The sequence below is a fragment of the Anolis carolinensis genome, unplaced genomic scaffold, assembly GCF_035594765.1.
Source record: "Anolis carolinensis isolate JA03-04 unplaced genomic scaffold, rAnoCar3.1.pri scaffold_9, whole genome shotgun sequence".
NCBI lineage: Eukaryota > Metazoa > Chordata > Lepidosauria > Squamata > Dactyloidae > Anolis > Anolis carolinensis.
Genome location: NW_026943820.1, coordinates 25,724,180 through 25,739,580, shown reverse-complemented (window position 1 = coordinate 25,739,580; position 15,401 = coordinate 25,724,180). Strand labels below are relative to the sequence as shown.

General features: G+C 39.6%; 1 protein-coding gene across 4 annotated transcripts in view; it reads left to right on the top strand.

The window, feature by feature from the left end:
• slc7a6 (solute carrier family 7 member 6) overlaps positions 1-14,867 on the top strand; it is a 39,438-nt gene extending 24,571 nt beyond the window's left edge. For 3 of the 4 annotated variants that reach the window (XM_062961822.1, XM_062961821.1, XM_062961823.1), the window contains 7 exons: positions 3,076-3,220; positions 4,073-4,196; positions 8,086-8,189; positions 10,805-10,901; positions 11,975-12,124; positions 12,763-12,946; positions 14,588-14,867. In XM_062961822.1, coding sequence (XP_062817892.1) covers positions 3,076-3,220; positions 4,073-4,196; positions 8,086-8,189; positions 10,805-10,901; positions 11,975-12,124; positions 12,763-12,946; positions 14,588-14,661 — 878 coding nt within the window. In that variant the 3' untranslated portion in view covers positions 14,662-14,867. The remainder of the gene's footprint in view (positions 1-3,075; positions 3,221-4,072; positions 4,197-8,085; positions 8,190-10,804; positions 10,902-11,974; positions 12,125-12,762; positions 12,947-14,587) is intronic. The other variant, XR_010000586.1, reaches the window with a different exon arrangement.
• Positions 14,868-15,401: the final 534 nt, after the last annotated feature.

The window sequence follows — 15,401 nt, the reverse complement described above, 5'->3', positions numbered from 1 at the left end:
TTTTCAATTGCTTGGGCCTAGGATTACCAGACAATGCCCAAGCCTCTAAAACACTGTATCTCTGCTGCAGAATATGAAGAGTTTAGTAAGAGAATTATGTACGGCAAATGGACTAGACCAACTAAGGCTGGCTTCTAGGGTTTTTTTTTAATGCTCCACCCAAAACGAATACAACGGGAGGTATCTACACTATTGGGAAAGCTTATGAATAGCAAAGGAGAGAAAAAGGCAGAGCCAAGACTTCACAGTGATGAAGATATCTTCATTGACAGCTTATCATTTGTTAGCACTGTCCGGTTTCGATTAAAAGCCATCCAAGCAGCCTTGCGTCTTCCCATTTACCATTTGCCAAATTATTTGACTGTACTTGTTATTCAAGATACACATATTAAGTCATTTCCTCGATTTCATATCTGTTTATAGCCACGCAGCCCTGGATACACGGCTAATTTTTCATGCATTTCATTTTCTTCAAGTTCATTTTCAGTCCTCCTGATTTTGAGAGTCGATCTAGTTGTCTGAGTTCCTCTTGTAAATCTTCCGGATTTTTGGCGAAAAAGGGGTGAAAGTTGTTTACCAATAATTGAAATCCCACCGTTACATTTTACATGCTTCCAAACCAAAACTTTGCTAGGTCTTACTTTCAGGGAAGGCCTTATATTTAGCAAATCAGCAAAACCTCTACCAGGTCTTATTTTCAGGAGAAGTCTTATTTTCGGGGAAACAGGATAGGTATTTCTGTATTGTATTGGAAAGAAAAACAAGATGTCCTCCAACTTTTGGCCTTAAGCATACATACATTTGCAAAAATACTCTATCAAATCATAAGAACTTAACTTCAAAGAATGTAAGGTAGTTAACTAATAGTTCCCAAGTAGTTTTCCCATTCTGGTACTAACTAGACCAAACCAGTTCAGTTTTACTTGTTCATCATGTGTCCTGTGACTAAGCCTTGGGAACATTTAGTTGCTTGTTGTTTGTGCAGTTAATAATCTTGCTTTGTATTTAAGTTATGCAGTTCAACAAAGGGATTATTTACCATGAGCCTGTGAAAATTATTACCTCAAATGTACACTTCTGATATTTTGTAGGTTTCTGGAGAGAGGGGAAAAAACTCCAGAGACGATGTTTTAAGATGGCTTTATTTTTATCCTTCACTGCTGGACATTGTACTTTGACTGGCACACTTTGGACTCATTTTCTATGCTTTGGGGTTACAAAACTAGTGGACTGCAATGCCTTTGGGCACATGTATAGGCTACTTTAAAATGGGCTACTTTTCTTTTAATACTAATTTGACCTCTTGGCCAACTATTAACAGCATTTGAAGGGCAATTTGTATGGCTACAATTTGGAGAGCGTTGGCGAGATTTTAGCTTCGTGCAAAGATCGACACTTTCTCCTTTTCTATTTCTTTACTTGTTTTATTATTCATTGAACAGCTGGGCCTGCGGATTTGTTTTCCCTTAGAGTTATATTATCGTTGCTATTGTCAATTTATCTGGGGTTTTTCCTTTTTTATTTTTCAAAGGGAAAAGCTATTTGATTCCTGTTTGTTTTGGACGCTTTCTTGATATGCTGACTTGAGAAAATAGGAAGCCCACGTTTCCACTGTGCTGAAAATGCAGTTTTTTTTCTTCTTTTAAAATGTCATTTCTACCTTCTGTTTTAGAAAAGGATCATATGATGTTTTCTCCTTGTAGCAGCCCTTTGCAGAATAATATACAGGCATAACAAAAAGGAATACTGTATGTTCTGGCAACATGAGTCTTGCTCATGATATCTGTTATAACTTTGTTGCCATGCTTTTGGAGGAAGCAAAGTAATGTAAATAGTGAAAGGAAAAAATAGACTGTGTTGCCAAAGGCTTTCATGACTGCTCAGCTTTGAATGGCTACAATAGTTCATTATATTCATCTTTATTAAAAGTAAATTTCTAGTACTGTCACAAATGCTTCAAAATCCCAAATGAGATTAAGGCCCTTTCTACACTGCTATATAAAATCCAGATTATCTGCTTTGAACTGGGTTATATGGCAATGTAGATCCAGCCTTATTTCCAGGACCCCCATGGATACTCGAGATCCATCTATCTATATACAGTAGAGTCTCACTTATCCAACACTCGCTTATCCAACGTTCTGGATTATCCAACGCATTTTTGTAGTCGATGTTTTCAATATATCGTGATATTTTGGTGCTAAATTCGTAAATACAGTAATTACTACATTGCATTACTGCGTATTGAACTACTTTTTCTGTCAAATGTGTTGTATAATATGATGTTTGGGTGCTTAATTTGTAAAATCATAATTTAATTTGATGCTTAATAGGCTTTTCCTTAATTCCTCCTTATTATCCAACATATTCACTTATCCAACATTCTGCCGGCCCGTTTATGTTGGATAAGTGAGACTCTACTGTATATATAAAAGGGTAATAAAATTTTGGCCTAGGACAAAACAACAAAACTACACATCCCAGAAACACTAAACTTGGCAGCACAACCCCTCATCCATGCCTCTACGTTCATACAACAAAAAGAAAAATAAAGTCCTAATTAGAGGGAGAGGAATAATTGTTTTTGTCCAATTGCTGCCAGTTAGAAGGCTAAGCTCCGCCCACTTGGTCTCCTAGCAACCCATTCAGCCCAGGGGACAGGCAGAGTTAGGCCTCACTTAGGCCTCTTCCACACTGCCTATAAAATACGATTATCTGATTTGCACTGGATTATATGGCAGTGTAGACTCAAGGCCCTTCCACACAGCTATATAACCCATTTATAATGGACTTAATGTAAGGTAAAACCTTTACCTTTTATCTTAACTACCAGCAATACCTCAATACTTTATTTCCCATACCACCATACTTTGCCACAGCAACGCGTGGCCAGGCACAGCTAGTTATATATAATGTAGTAAACTGGTAACCCTTGATATAAAGTTGCAAAATCATGGTTTTTCAAGCAATAGATTGTTGAATCCCTGGCTGCAGAATCTGTGGACATGGAGGGACGACTATATTCCTTTGATCTAGTTAAGTTTATTTATTTGTCTGCTTTTCTTTTGCCCGCAGGATACTCTCAACACTTTCAGGACTCCTTTGAGGGATCGTCGTGGAACCTCGGGGGCATTTCTCTCGCACTTTATTCTGCCTTGTTCTCGTACTCAGGTTGGGACACCCTCAATTTTGTAACGGAAGAAATCAAAAACCCAGAGAGGTATGTTTTGTGAAACTCATTAGGGCTATCACCTGGACTCTGAATATAACATTTTCTCAATTTGCTTGTTCTGATGGAGATCCATTTTGTTTAAATGAGGTTTAAATCAGTATACTTTATCACTCTTGGCTTCCTTCCTCCTTTCCCCTCATACACATATCGCATTTCCCAATGACATCACAGAGAGCCGCTTCACCTAGCGACAGCAAATCCTGTGACATCACAGAGGGCCACTTCACCTAGCAACAGCAAATCCTGTGATATCACAAAGGGCCACTTCACCTAGCAACAGCCAGTCCCGTGACATCAGAGGGCCACTTCACCTAGCAACAGGCAATCTTGTGACATCACAGAGAGCCACTTCACTTAGCAACAGGCTGTCCTGTGACATCACAGAGAGCCACTTCACTTAGCAACAGCCAATCTTGTGATATCACGGAGAGCCACCTCACCTAGCAACAGCCAATCTGTGTCATCACAGAGGGCCACTTCACCTAGCAACAGCCAATCCTGTGATATTACAGAGGGCCACTTCACTTAGCAACAGCAAATCCTGTGATATCACAGAGGGCCACTTCACCTAGCAACAGCAAATCCTGTGATATCACAGAGGGCCACTTCACCTAGCAACAGCAAATCCTGTGATATCACAGAGGGCCACTTCAGCTAGCAACAGCCAATCTTGTGACATCACGGAGAGCCACTTCACTTAGCAACAGGCAGTCTTGTGACATCACAGAGGGCCACTTCACCTAGCAACGGCCTTTTGTGGCCCAAATAGTCAAATGTACATGCTTTGACTTTGACCTGTAAGTGTTTCTAAGTTTACCTGCCTTGCTCTTGTTCACCCAGGAACCTGCCTCTAGCGATTGCTGTTTCTATGCCGATTGTGACCATTATCTACATCTTGACCAATATCGCTTACTATACAGTGCTGGATATTAATGCCGTGCTCTCCAGCGATGCCGTGGCTGTGGTAAGTCTGGAGACCTCTGTACGTTCTCAGGCTTTTGGCCTAAAAATCAATATAACGCACAGAGAGTTGCATTGTATTTTCATTTCTGCAACGGACAGCGCTTTTATTTCATATGGTCTATGGGGACACCACCTGAATATACAACTTAATCGGAAGTTTGAAAGTGCACGAGAGAGAGAGTGAAGGGCATTTCTGCAAGTGCAGATCGAGTAGTATTGCCTCTTTGTGTTTTGGGTTTTGCATTTCTCTTTCTGGGCAATTTGTGTGGCCTTTTTGTTAATCTGATCATTCAGTTTCTATGTGTTGTAGAACTTGGGCCACATTTCATGATTTTGGCTGACTTTTGACTGCTCGTTTACATCTCCCAAAGAAATGTTTCCTAATGGGTGAGCCTTGAACATCTGTCCCTTGCAGAGGCTCAGGCCCCTTCTTCACTGCCATAAAATCCAGATTATCAAATCAGATAATCCACATTATCTGCTTTGAACTGGATTATATTTATTTATTTATGTATTTATTTACAGTATTACTATTTATACCCTTCCCTTCTCACCCTGAAGGGGAATCAGAGTGGCTTACAGAACACATATACAGCAAACATTCAATGCCAATTATACAATTAACAAGGACAGACAACACAAACAGAGGTAAAGGCAGTTTTTCCTATCTTATTTCCGGCATCTTGAAGGCGGGGTGCTGTCGCTCCATCTTCCATGCCGAGGAGCTTTCCTCTGATTGATGTCCTTAAGGATATCTTTATTACCTCCCTACTGAAAGCAGTACCTATTTATCTACTCACATTTCTACTTTCGACCTGGTAGGTGGGCAGGTGAGCTGGGGCTAACGGCAGGTGCTCACCCCGACCTGGGCTCAAACTAACTTTTCAAGCGGCAAGATTATTCTGTAGCTCAGAAGTTTAGCCTGCTGTGCTAAGCCTGTCTCTTATATTAATCTACATTGCCATATAAACCAGTTCAAAGCAGATAATCTGGATTTTATATGGCAGTGAAGATAGGGCCTTAAAAACTGGAAATAAATTGAAGATGCGAGCTATAAGAGTTCAAGAAAACATCGCATATTGTGTATAACACTATGCATCACGATTTTGTTCCTGGGTTATAAATGTCATTTCCCAATGGGTTATATCATAAAAAATATGGGAACAGTTTATTTAACTGCAAAAAACTTTGTTTTTCTTGGACACCACACAGCACATTTTGCAATAGTTTTTCAATGAATTTTTCATAGAGTGGCAACCAATTCAGCATAGTCTAGGGCACAAAAAGGTTTCTGGAGTATAACAACTACTTTCAAAGTAAATACAGTAATGTCTGACTTATCCAACATAAACAGGCCAGCAGAACATTGGGTAAGCAAAAATGTTGGATAATAAGGAGGTATTGAGAAAAAGCCTATTCAACGTCAAATTACGTTATGATTTTACAAATTAAGCAGCAAAACATGTTTCACAACAAATCGACAAAAAAAAAAAACAGTTCAATACACTGTAACGTTATATACAGTTGAGTCTTGCTTATCCAACATAAACGGGCCGGCAGAACGTTAGATAAGCGAAAATGTTGGATAATAAAGAGGGATTAAGGAAAACATCAAATTATGTTATGATTTTACAAATTAAACACCAAAACATCATGTTTTACAACAAATCAACAGAAAAAGCAGTTCAATACTTGGTAACATTATGTAGTAATTACTGTATTTACAAATTTAGCACCAAAACATTGCATTGTATTGAAAACATTGACTACTAAAAGGGAGACTGTGTTGGATAATACAGAATGTTGGATGAGCGAAGGTTGGAGAAGTGAGACTCTACCATACTGCACAATTAAACCAAACATTCATAGTTTCAAACCAGGAACAGAAAATTTACCACATTTTGTTACATATTGCAATTTAAGTAGAATTTAAATCTGGGAACTATCTAAATCAGAACTCATATTCTTAATCTTCGTTGCACCAGCGGCTGAACTTACTTCGATCTGTTCTATCTGGGAGATTTTGCAATTCCTGCCTCATCTCATTTTGAAATACTGTAACTCCTCTACTTATATAGGATATATTAACAATTCCAATACTGCAGGGAAACCAGAAGCATAATATACAAAATGAAGTGCTTTAATTTAAGAGAGTGATCCCAGTTTGTTATGTCTCACAATGAGTGTTTTACATTTTCGCGGTAATTAGATCTCTCTCCTGAGATTAATCTGCTAATAGCATCACGAATGTGAATGTTTTGGGTTTAAATACCCAGCTGGAAGCTCCTGGCATCACTCCCCATCTTTCCCATTTCATTAATGCCTGTCTAGTGGTTTCACCGGCCGTTACAGCGGATTTAGCAGATGTACGTGGTTATTTCTAATCTCTCTAATTGGAAGAGCTATTGGGCCATCCGATTTCTTTATTAATCCACTTACTTTGTTTCTAAGGACTTTCTGGTCACAGTTCAGGAAACATTGGATTCCTGGACTTGTCAAACATGTTGTAAATGATACAAATTGCTTCTTGCGCTTCAAGCTTCCTAGGAAGGGGCTTTGGCTTTTATGAAATCAACCATTCCCATGATAGTGGTTTTCTCCTGTTGTGATGGACGAAATGCCACTATTATTATTATTATTATTATTATTATTATTATTATTTTATTATGACACAGCAAACAAGATAGATATGCTGGATTTTATATCACAAAATCACAAGTCGAACACTTCCCAAGTGTCTAGGACTGTGTGATGTATTTTCGGATGATGCGCGCAGATCCCAGTAGGGTGGCCTTTTGCAGTTGGCAGATCGTGATTTTGTCAATGTCTATTGTTTCCAAATGCCGGCTGAGATCTTTTGGCACGGCACCCAGTGTGCCCATCACCACCGGGACCACGTGCACTGGTTTCTGCCAGAGTCTTTGAAGTTCAATCTTGAGGCCCTGAGAGCGGCTGAGTTTTTCCTGTTGTTTTTCGTCAATGCGACTGTCACCTGGGATGGCAACATCAATGATCCAAACCTTTTTCTTTTCCACAACTGTGATGTCTGGTGTGTTGTGTTGTGTTATTATTATTATTTATTACAAAGGCTGGATGGCCATCTGTTGGGAGTGCTTTGTGCTTTTTGTTCTCGAAGGCTTTCATGGCCAGAGTCATAGGGTTGTTGTGTGTTTACTTGGCTGTATGGCCATGTTCCAGAAGCATTCTCTCCTGATGTTTCACCCACATCTATGGCAGGCATGCTCAGAGGTTGTGAGGTACATCACAACCTCTGAGGTTGTGTACTGAAACGAAATCCAGCATATCTATCTTCTTTGCTGTGTCATACTAATAATAATAATAATAATAATAATAATAATAATAATAATAATAATAATAATAAAGTAAAATAAAGACCATAATAAAAATAAGCAACTATGAAAAATATTCGGAGTGAATATATACCTCGGTGTAGGCTTCAGACAAGCAAGTTGCTCTTTCCTTATGTTAAACACCAAAATGCCAAGCTTTATGCCATTTAATTTAATCTTCTCCTGGAGCCAGTTTATTACAAGTTTTATATCATTTTCAATTCAGTATGTTGCTTACATGGAGAAGCTGAATCATACAGCAATATAGTTTATAATGTGTGTTTCTAATTCTTTTGTACTCAAGGCTTTCTGAATGTCAAATCAAATTGAGTTTACCTCTGAAATTCAATTTGACCTGACCTGAACTTTAAACCAGACAGAAATGTTTTCCAGAAACTCTGCTAATTTGCTGAGTCAATCCTACTGACTGGAGATGTCTTGAACATTAACCTTTTGCAGAGACAGTATCTTTCTTTGTTTGGGTGCGTTAATAATAATTAATTAATAATTTTCCACCTTTCCTCTCTTTTCCTTAACCAGACCTTTGCGGACCAGGTATTTGGCATTTTCAGCTGGACAATTCCAATTGCAGTGGCCCTGTCCTGTTTTGGTGGACTCAATGCATCTATTTTAGCATCATCCAGGTAAAGCATTTCTAATTTCAGCGCATCGTGCTCAAGAAGGCAACTTTCCAACAGAGAGGAAAGGAATCAAAACATAAATTCTGTCTTTGTGCATTTGATCTGTCAGAGTAATAGCAGCGCAGCAGTAGTTGGAGTCAGTGGGACGCAGAACGAAATGACATCCAGAGACTTTGGTAAAACTATATACAAAGTTTTACTGTACAAGACAAACAGACTTGCAGACAATAGACACAGGACTCTCACTCTAGGCAGACAGAACAGAACAGATGTAATCAGTAATGCACAAACACTTGTGTCTGGACACTCCCCAGTTCCAGCCACACATCAAGGTCATCACAGCTTCTCAGTAATTAACTCTTTCCAGACTATAGTACACTCTGGATGATGCAATCAGTATGCAATACATACAAGACACAAAATTCATTTAAACACTACCAATACACAAATCCCACATTAACATGATCTGTATATACCCGGTTTCAGTATTTTGCCTTCTGGTTTTGTTCTGAGTTCTGTTCAAGAAACAAATCAATTCTTTATAGTATTTTGATAACAAACTAGATGGGTCACACAATTTATTTTTCATATTTTTGCCTAAGTCTTACCTGCTTTTTTGTCATTTGGTTATTGAAAAGTAAACACACACAACACCACGTGAATTTCTTCTCTCATGGCCACCTCCTCCAACTGTGCAATGGGACGGACTGTCTCAAAGCCAAGCAATTCTGATCCAAAACACTGCAGAGTCTTGATCACAGTTAGCAGAAATTTTATAGCCCAGCCTCCGACCTTGTATAGTAGCTCACTACTTTAATAAGCACACTTGAGCTCTGGCTTTTATCCAAACTCTTTTGGGGGTTTATTCTTCAGTTGTTGCTACGTACAACTATTTACAGGTCTGCTATCAGTATACAGAGATACTCACAACCATAGCAAAGAGGAAGTGCACATTTTAGCTACTCCCATTTCTCCCTCCAAGGAGGAAATAACTCAGCTGTCCGTCTAAGATTACATCCCTATTTTTTTTACCCTTATTGTGGACTGTGCTGTGAACTGTATTTTTCCCACAGGGGTACATGCAATACATTCCTATCTAATACAGCGTTTTTCTACCTAACACTTTTCACATATGTTTGTGCCTTCTGCACAAACCTGTTTGTGTTTGCTTAGGACTGATTCTGTCCTGGATGCAAAGTTAAATGTCTAAAGTGTTCAGGATTATTTTGCAAAGAATTTTTAGAGGACAAAATAAAAGGTTTAGGGACTGAGAAGACAACAATGAATACAGCAAACAGATTTGGAAGTATGGAACAAGACAAAGAAAGCCAAATCTAAGATCCCTTTGATTTTCAAGCGTATTGTCCATCTCTCTAACATCTAACAATTTCTGCGAATCCAACAGAACAAATGCATGGTATCATACATCGCACAATCCTTTTGATATAGAAGAAAGACAAAGTGATATTTGGATTGTATGATTCATGAAAACCTCTCAGATCTGTAGGAAGCCTCTAGTCATCATGGACTCACTTAGCAATTGCTTGTAATCAGACAAAAATAGCCTTGCCTTGTTCATAAAATAAATTATGGAGAGACAGTGGGTTGCTGTGAGTTTTCCAAGCTGTATGGCCATGCTCCAGAAGCATTCTCTCCTGACGTTTCGCCCACATCTATGGCAGGCATCCTCAGAGGTTGTGCGGTCTGTTGGAAACTAAGCAAGTGGGGTTTATATATCTGTGGAATAATGTCCAAGGTGGGAGAAATAACTCTTGTCCGCTTGAGGCAAATGTGAATGTTGCAAGTGACCACTTTGATTAGCATTGAATGGTCTTTCAGCTTCAAGGCCTGGCTGCTTCCTGCCAGGGGGAATCCTTTGTTGGGAAGTGTTAACTGGCCCTGGTTGTTTCATGCCTAGAATCCCCCTGTTTTCAGAAAGTTGTTCTTTATTTACTGTCCTGTTTTTTTTTTAGTTTTTCAAAACTGGTAGCCAGATTTTGTTCGTTTTCATGGTTTCCTCCTTTCTGTTGAAATTGTTGATATGCTTGTGGATTTCAGTGGCATTTCTGTGTATTCTGACATGGTAATTATTAGACTGGTCCAGCATTTCTGTGTTCTCAAATAATATTCTGTGTCCAGATGGGTTCATCAAGTGCTCTGCTATGGCTGACTTCTGGGGTTGAATTAGTCTGCAGAGCCTTCCATATTCCTTGATTTGTGTCTGGGAAATGCTGTGTTTGTTCCTCCCTATGTAGACTTGTCCACAGCTGCATGGTATATGGTAGAGTCCTACAGAGGTGAAAGGATCCCTCTTGTCCTTTGCTGAATGTAGAATTTGTTGGATTTTCTGAGTGGGTCTGTTGATAGTTAGTAGGTTGTGTTTCTTCCTCAGCTCCCTATGCGGTCAGTGGTTCCCTTGTTGTATGGTAAGAATAATTTTCCTTTGGGTGGATCTTTGTCTTTCCTCTCATAGATTGTTCATGGTCTTGCCACTCTTCTGATGTCTGTGGTGGAGTCTTCATTGGCCTGTAAAGTCCAGTTTATGGAGAGACACCTTGGGTGCAATTCTTAGTTTCAGAATACATGCGATTTAACTAACTTTCATCTCTCTTTTGCAGGTTGTTCTTTGTAGGATCCCGGGAGGGTCACTTGCCAGATCTCTTATCTATGATCCATATAGGGAGGTTTACACCTGTCCCAGCCCTACTTTTCAATGTGAGTTATCTGTAGAAGTTATTTTGCAAAAATCCAAAGCTTGGGATTGATTGAAACAGGAACTTAGGCCTAGCTTCTTACTCCAAACGCTACGTTGCCTGAACTAACTTGAAATTAAACATCTTGCCAATTAAAAGCCGCCCATGAAAGCATTTTGTCTCCCCTGAAATCTCTCCCCAGCTTTCCCACGCAATGTCTGTTGTCTGCTCTGATCTGTAAACGAAGGCCTGTGTTAATTTCCAGGTCCTTCCGTACCACGCAATTCTCCGCTGGACTCTTCCTTATCTAATGTCTCTGGCTGCTTGGCCTGACCTTGAAGGCCTGCATTTTCACAGTCAACTTTCTCACAGACAAAAGGATCATTCCCTTGACTTACGTAAATCTTCATCACTTCATGCCCCCGAAAATCCCACAGGCAATCCCACAATCCTCTCTAAAACATCAGTGAACCCATCAGTCTCAGGCTGATCTACAATACTGTTCTGTTTTTGGGGAAAATTGGGAGATTTGGGAGGGGAAGTTTGATCTGTAATTCAAAATACAAAGTTCTGTTTTTGTTCTGGGAAAATTCAGTCTATTGATGCCAATGGGGAAATTTGCGAGGCCCGTCTTTCCGTCATTTTTTTGGCTATTGAGACTATACTTACCACATTTGTAGGTCAGATTTGTGAGCTAGCAAAATTTTAGAATGTTTCAGTTATCCACTGATTTTTAGGAATTTGTTAAAGTTTCTACTAATAAAATGTCATTTTAAAAAAAACAAAAGAGCTATCCTGCGGAATTTTTCCACAGCCACAAAACAGGAGTAAGGCATCATTCCTTCCAAGTTTCAGGAAAAAAATCTGAATTTTTAGGAATCTGATTTTTAGGAATTTAATTTTTTTTACAAATAAAGGCAATACTGGGCAATACTGTAGACTAGGGTTCTCAAACTATGTTCCGTAGAGCCCTTAAGGCTTCTGATTTCAAAGAGATGATATTGCAACACACAATAAATGCAATTAAAGGCTAACAACACAGATATTGGGGGAAATCACTCTTGGAGATTTTCATGGCATTCTGTTGTCTTCCAGTGTACTATGACCCTCATATACTTGACTGTAGAAGATGTCTTCCAGCTTATAAACTACTTCAGCTTCAGCTATTGGTTCTTTGTGGGACTGTCAATTGCTGGGCAACTCTACCTCCGCTGGAAACAACCAAATCGGCACCGGCCCCTCAAGGTGAGAGTAAAAATCCATCTTTCTCTCTCCTGTGTGACTCAGTGTGAGTATCTGCCTATGTTGTATGTGACTATCTGATGACTCTGATTGTTTGCAAATACAAGAAAAGAAAATCGAATCTGTGAATCCTGATTGTATATTTGTATACATTACAACAGTGAAGATTAAAGCCTCCAGATATTTTGGATGAAAACCCAAATCTTTGAGTTTATTAAACAATGTGTGTAGATAAGGTCAAATACTGATAGATGTCTTGAAGCATGTTTATGCTATGAAAGGACTCCGCTGTATTTTTGCTTGCTTCTGGGACACTTATCCAGTTTGCAGTGGTTCAGGGACATCGTGATTTGGAAACTATACATGACTTCACGAACCCATCCCACAACGGTGATGTGCCTTTGCAAAGTGCAAACCTATTTGGTTATACTGTATACTCAGTTCTGTCAATTTGACATTCAGTACAAGGACTGCCTATCAAAATGTAAACCTACCTGCCGAGATTAGCTCTATACTCTGAATCTCAGTCCTATTTATGAAAGAAATGGCTTCTGGAGAGGAATCATAAGCTTACGCTAGAGCAAAAGTGGTGATTCTTCATCCGAATTACTCATTCAGTGTACACCTTTCCTCTCTTACAGTTGAGCCTGTTTTTCCCCATAGTCTTCTGTATGTGCTCAATTTTTCTGGTGGTTGTGCCACTCTATAGCGACACCATTAACTCCCTGATCGGCATCGGCATTGCACTCTCTGGGATCCCAGTCTACTTCATGGGAGTCTCCTTGCCTGCTTCCAAAAGACCTCCTTTTGTCAGCAAAATCATAGGTAAGAACATTTTCGAGGGCTTCCATTACCAAATGAAAAATACAACAATGTGCACATAAATTGCAGTTGCAGACCCTGTTTGTGTGGCTATATGATGAACCCAAAAATAGTACTGTTAAAAACAGTATTTTGTCGAGGCAGCCATAAAGACTTAGAACTCTGTAGAATATTTACAAATCATTGCTATTCAGAAAGAACTGCATCTCATGGGAAAGGGTGTTTATGTTCAGTACAGTAGCCTGTAACGATTGTCTTTGTATAGGACATATACTTTATGCCCAGCGGGGGAAGCCAGGGCGCCTCAAAGAGAGGTTCTTGAGGATTTTCCTGAAAAGGATAATCCTTTGAGACTTTAATGAGATAACAAAGTATTTATTATTGAACAAATAATAAATCTTCAAAGAGTCAAATAACACTTCAAGGTTTCCTTAATAAACTGTTGGCCTTTTCAGTCTTGTCCCCAGGGGACAGACAATTGGCTTTGGATTACTGTGCTTTCTCTATAAGAAGAAAAACCCCTTATAACCTCTCCCAGGCTGCCTATCATATGGGCCTAGCTGATGTGGGACCCACTACCAATTCCAAATGCGTCTGGGTATCGAGTGGACCTACCAACCAAGGCTTGCAGATGTTTCAGCTGGGGTTCTGTGGATCTGTGGTACTGTTCCCTTTCCGAGGTTTCTTTGGAAACTTTAGGGCTGTTTCCCTCAGGAGCTGTGAGGCTGAGGGGCTGTGAGCTCTTAGCCAGAACCTTTGGGACCTTTCCCCTGGAATTTCTGTTTCTGATTCCTCGGATGTTCTATATCCCCGGATGTTCTTGAGATATGAAGCTTTTCTACGGGACGAGCTGGCCTACGTCCTATAGCATAGCTTCCTTAAGTGAGACTGACTTAAAAATGGCTCCTTCCCTCCCAGAGCCCTGAACAAGGGCGGAACCAAACTTAATGATGATGGACAGGCGGCCTGCCCTATGACTGCAAACATTAGCAGAAAGAAAATAAAGTTGGAGCTTTTGGTACAGCCGTACTAGCACAGATAGATAGATAGATAGATTCATTCAGAACTAAATATAAACCATAGTTTATAGAAAGAATATTTCCCATATGAATTTTGTTACAATATCTATAATGAAAGATCTATGCGCCCATATTGTGCATTCTTCCAGGCACAATTCATGATTTATCAGTTCTGTTTCATATCAGCGCATTAGTGGCTGTGTTTACTAAAAGAACAACAGAATACCCAACTTTCTTGGTACTTGTGATGCTTTGTTGGGATGTATGTAGATCAGCCCGAGCCAAATCTAGTGCCCTCCAGGTACATTGGACTATGGTTCCCATCACTATCCACTTGACTGGGAATGATGGGATTTCTAGTACATTTCTGGAGGGTACTAGTTTGTAGGAGAAGTGAGACGCCAGCAAATCGGATAATACGGTGTGTCGGATAAGCGGAAGTCAGATAACCGGAACTCTATTGTATAGAGTTACACTTAAAAATGTCCTTGCTCCGACTTACATACAAATTCTACATGAGAATAAACCTAAAGAATAGATCTTGTTCATAACTTGTGGACTGCCTGTAGTCTTGGCAATGTACTGGTAATGGTCCATTTCTGCTTGTGTTTGATCTCTTCTGCAGGTTCTGTCACACGAGCCACTCAACTGCTTTGCTACTCCGTTTTGACAGAAATGGATAATTTCAATGAAAAATGAGAAATCAAGTCTCCATAAAGAGGACTGGAGGCATCACTGAATTTTGGACTTCTTATCGGACTGAGATTCTTGCCAGATCATACTGTGTCATGATCTCGGGGATTTTATTTTTTATTTTTTATTTCTTTTTTTTGTATAAGGCCAGTCTTCTCAGGCATATAGAACTCACGGTTCGCATCTAAAAACAATAAATACTTTTCAGCCATGAAACAAAGAGTATCTTAGGACAAGCACTCAGGTATCAAATTGAGTGGATTTCAGGGAACCAGGCAGGATGGCAGCAAATGCTCAGTTCCGAACTATTGGAATTTACAAGTATTGGAATTTAACAATAATTTCTCCAACTTTATAACAACAGTTCTGCTACACCGAAGGACCTAAGTCAGGTATTGGCAAAGTTTGGCCCTTCAGGTGTTTTGGACTTCAGCTTCCACACTTTCTGGCCGCAGGAATTGTGGGAGTTGAAGTCCAAAACACTTGGAAGGCTGATGTTTGCCCATGCCTGACATTCCTAGAGAAAAGTTATTCATCAGATCTGCAAACGTCGAACCTGGAAATATAATGGGCCAATGGTAACCATCAAATGTTTTACACCGCAGAACTGCTTTTCAGTATAATGCCCAGAATTAGCCAGTTTAGTAAATGGAGAAATAAACAAAAGAGATGTGCAGGAATCCTTTGCTTCATGCTCTTATGTGCCGAGTTCATGAACAAAGAATTTGCGCATGCCGCTTTGGTGC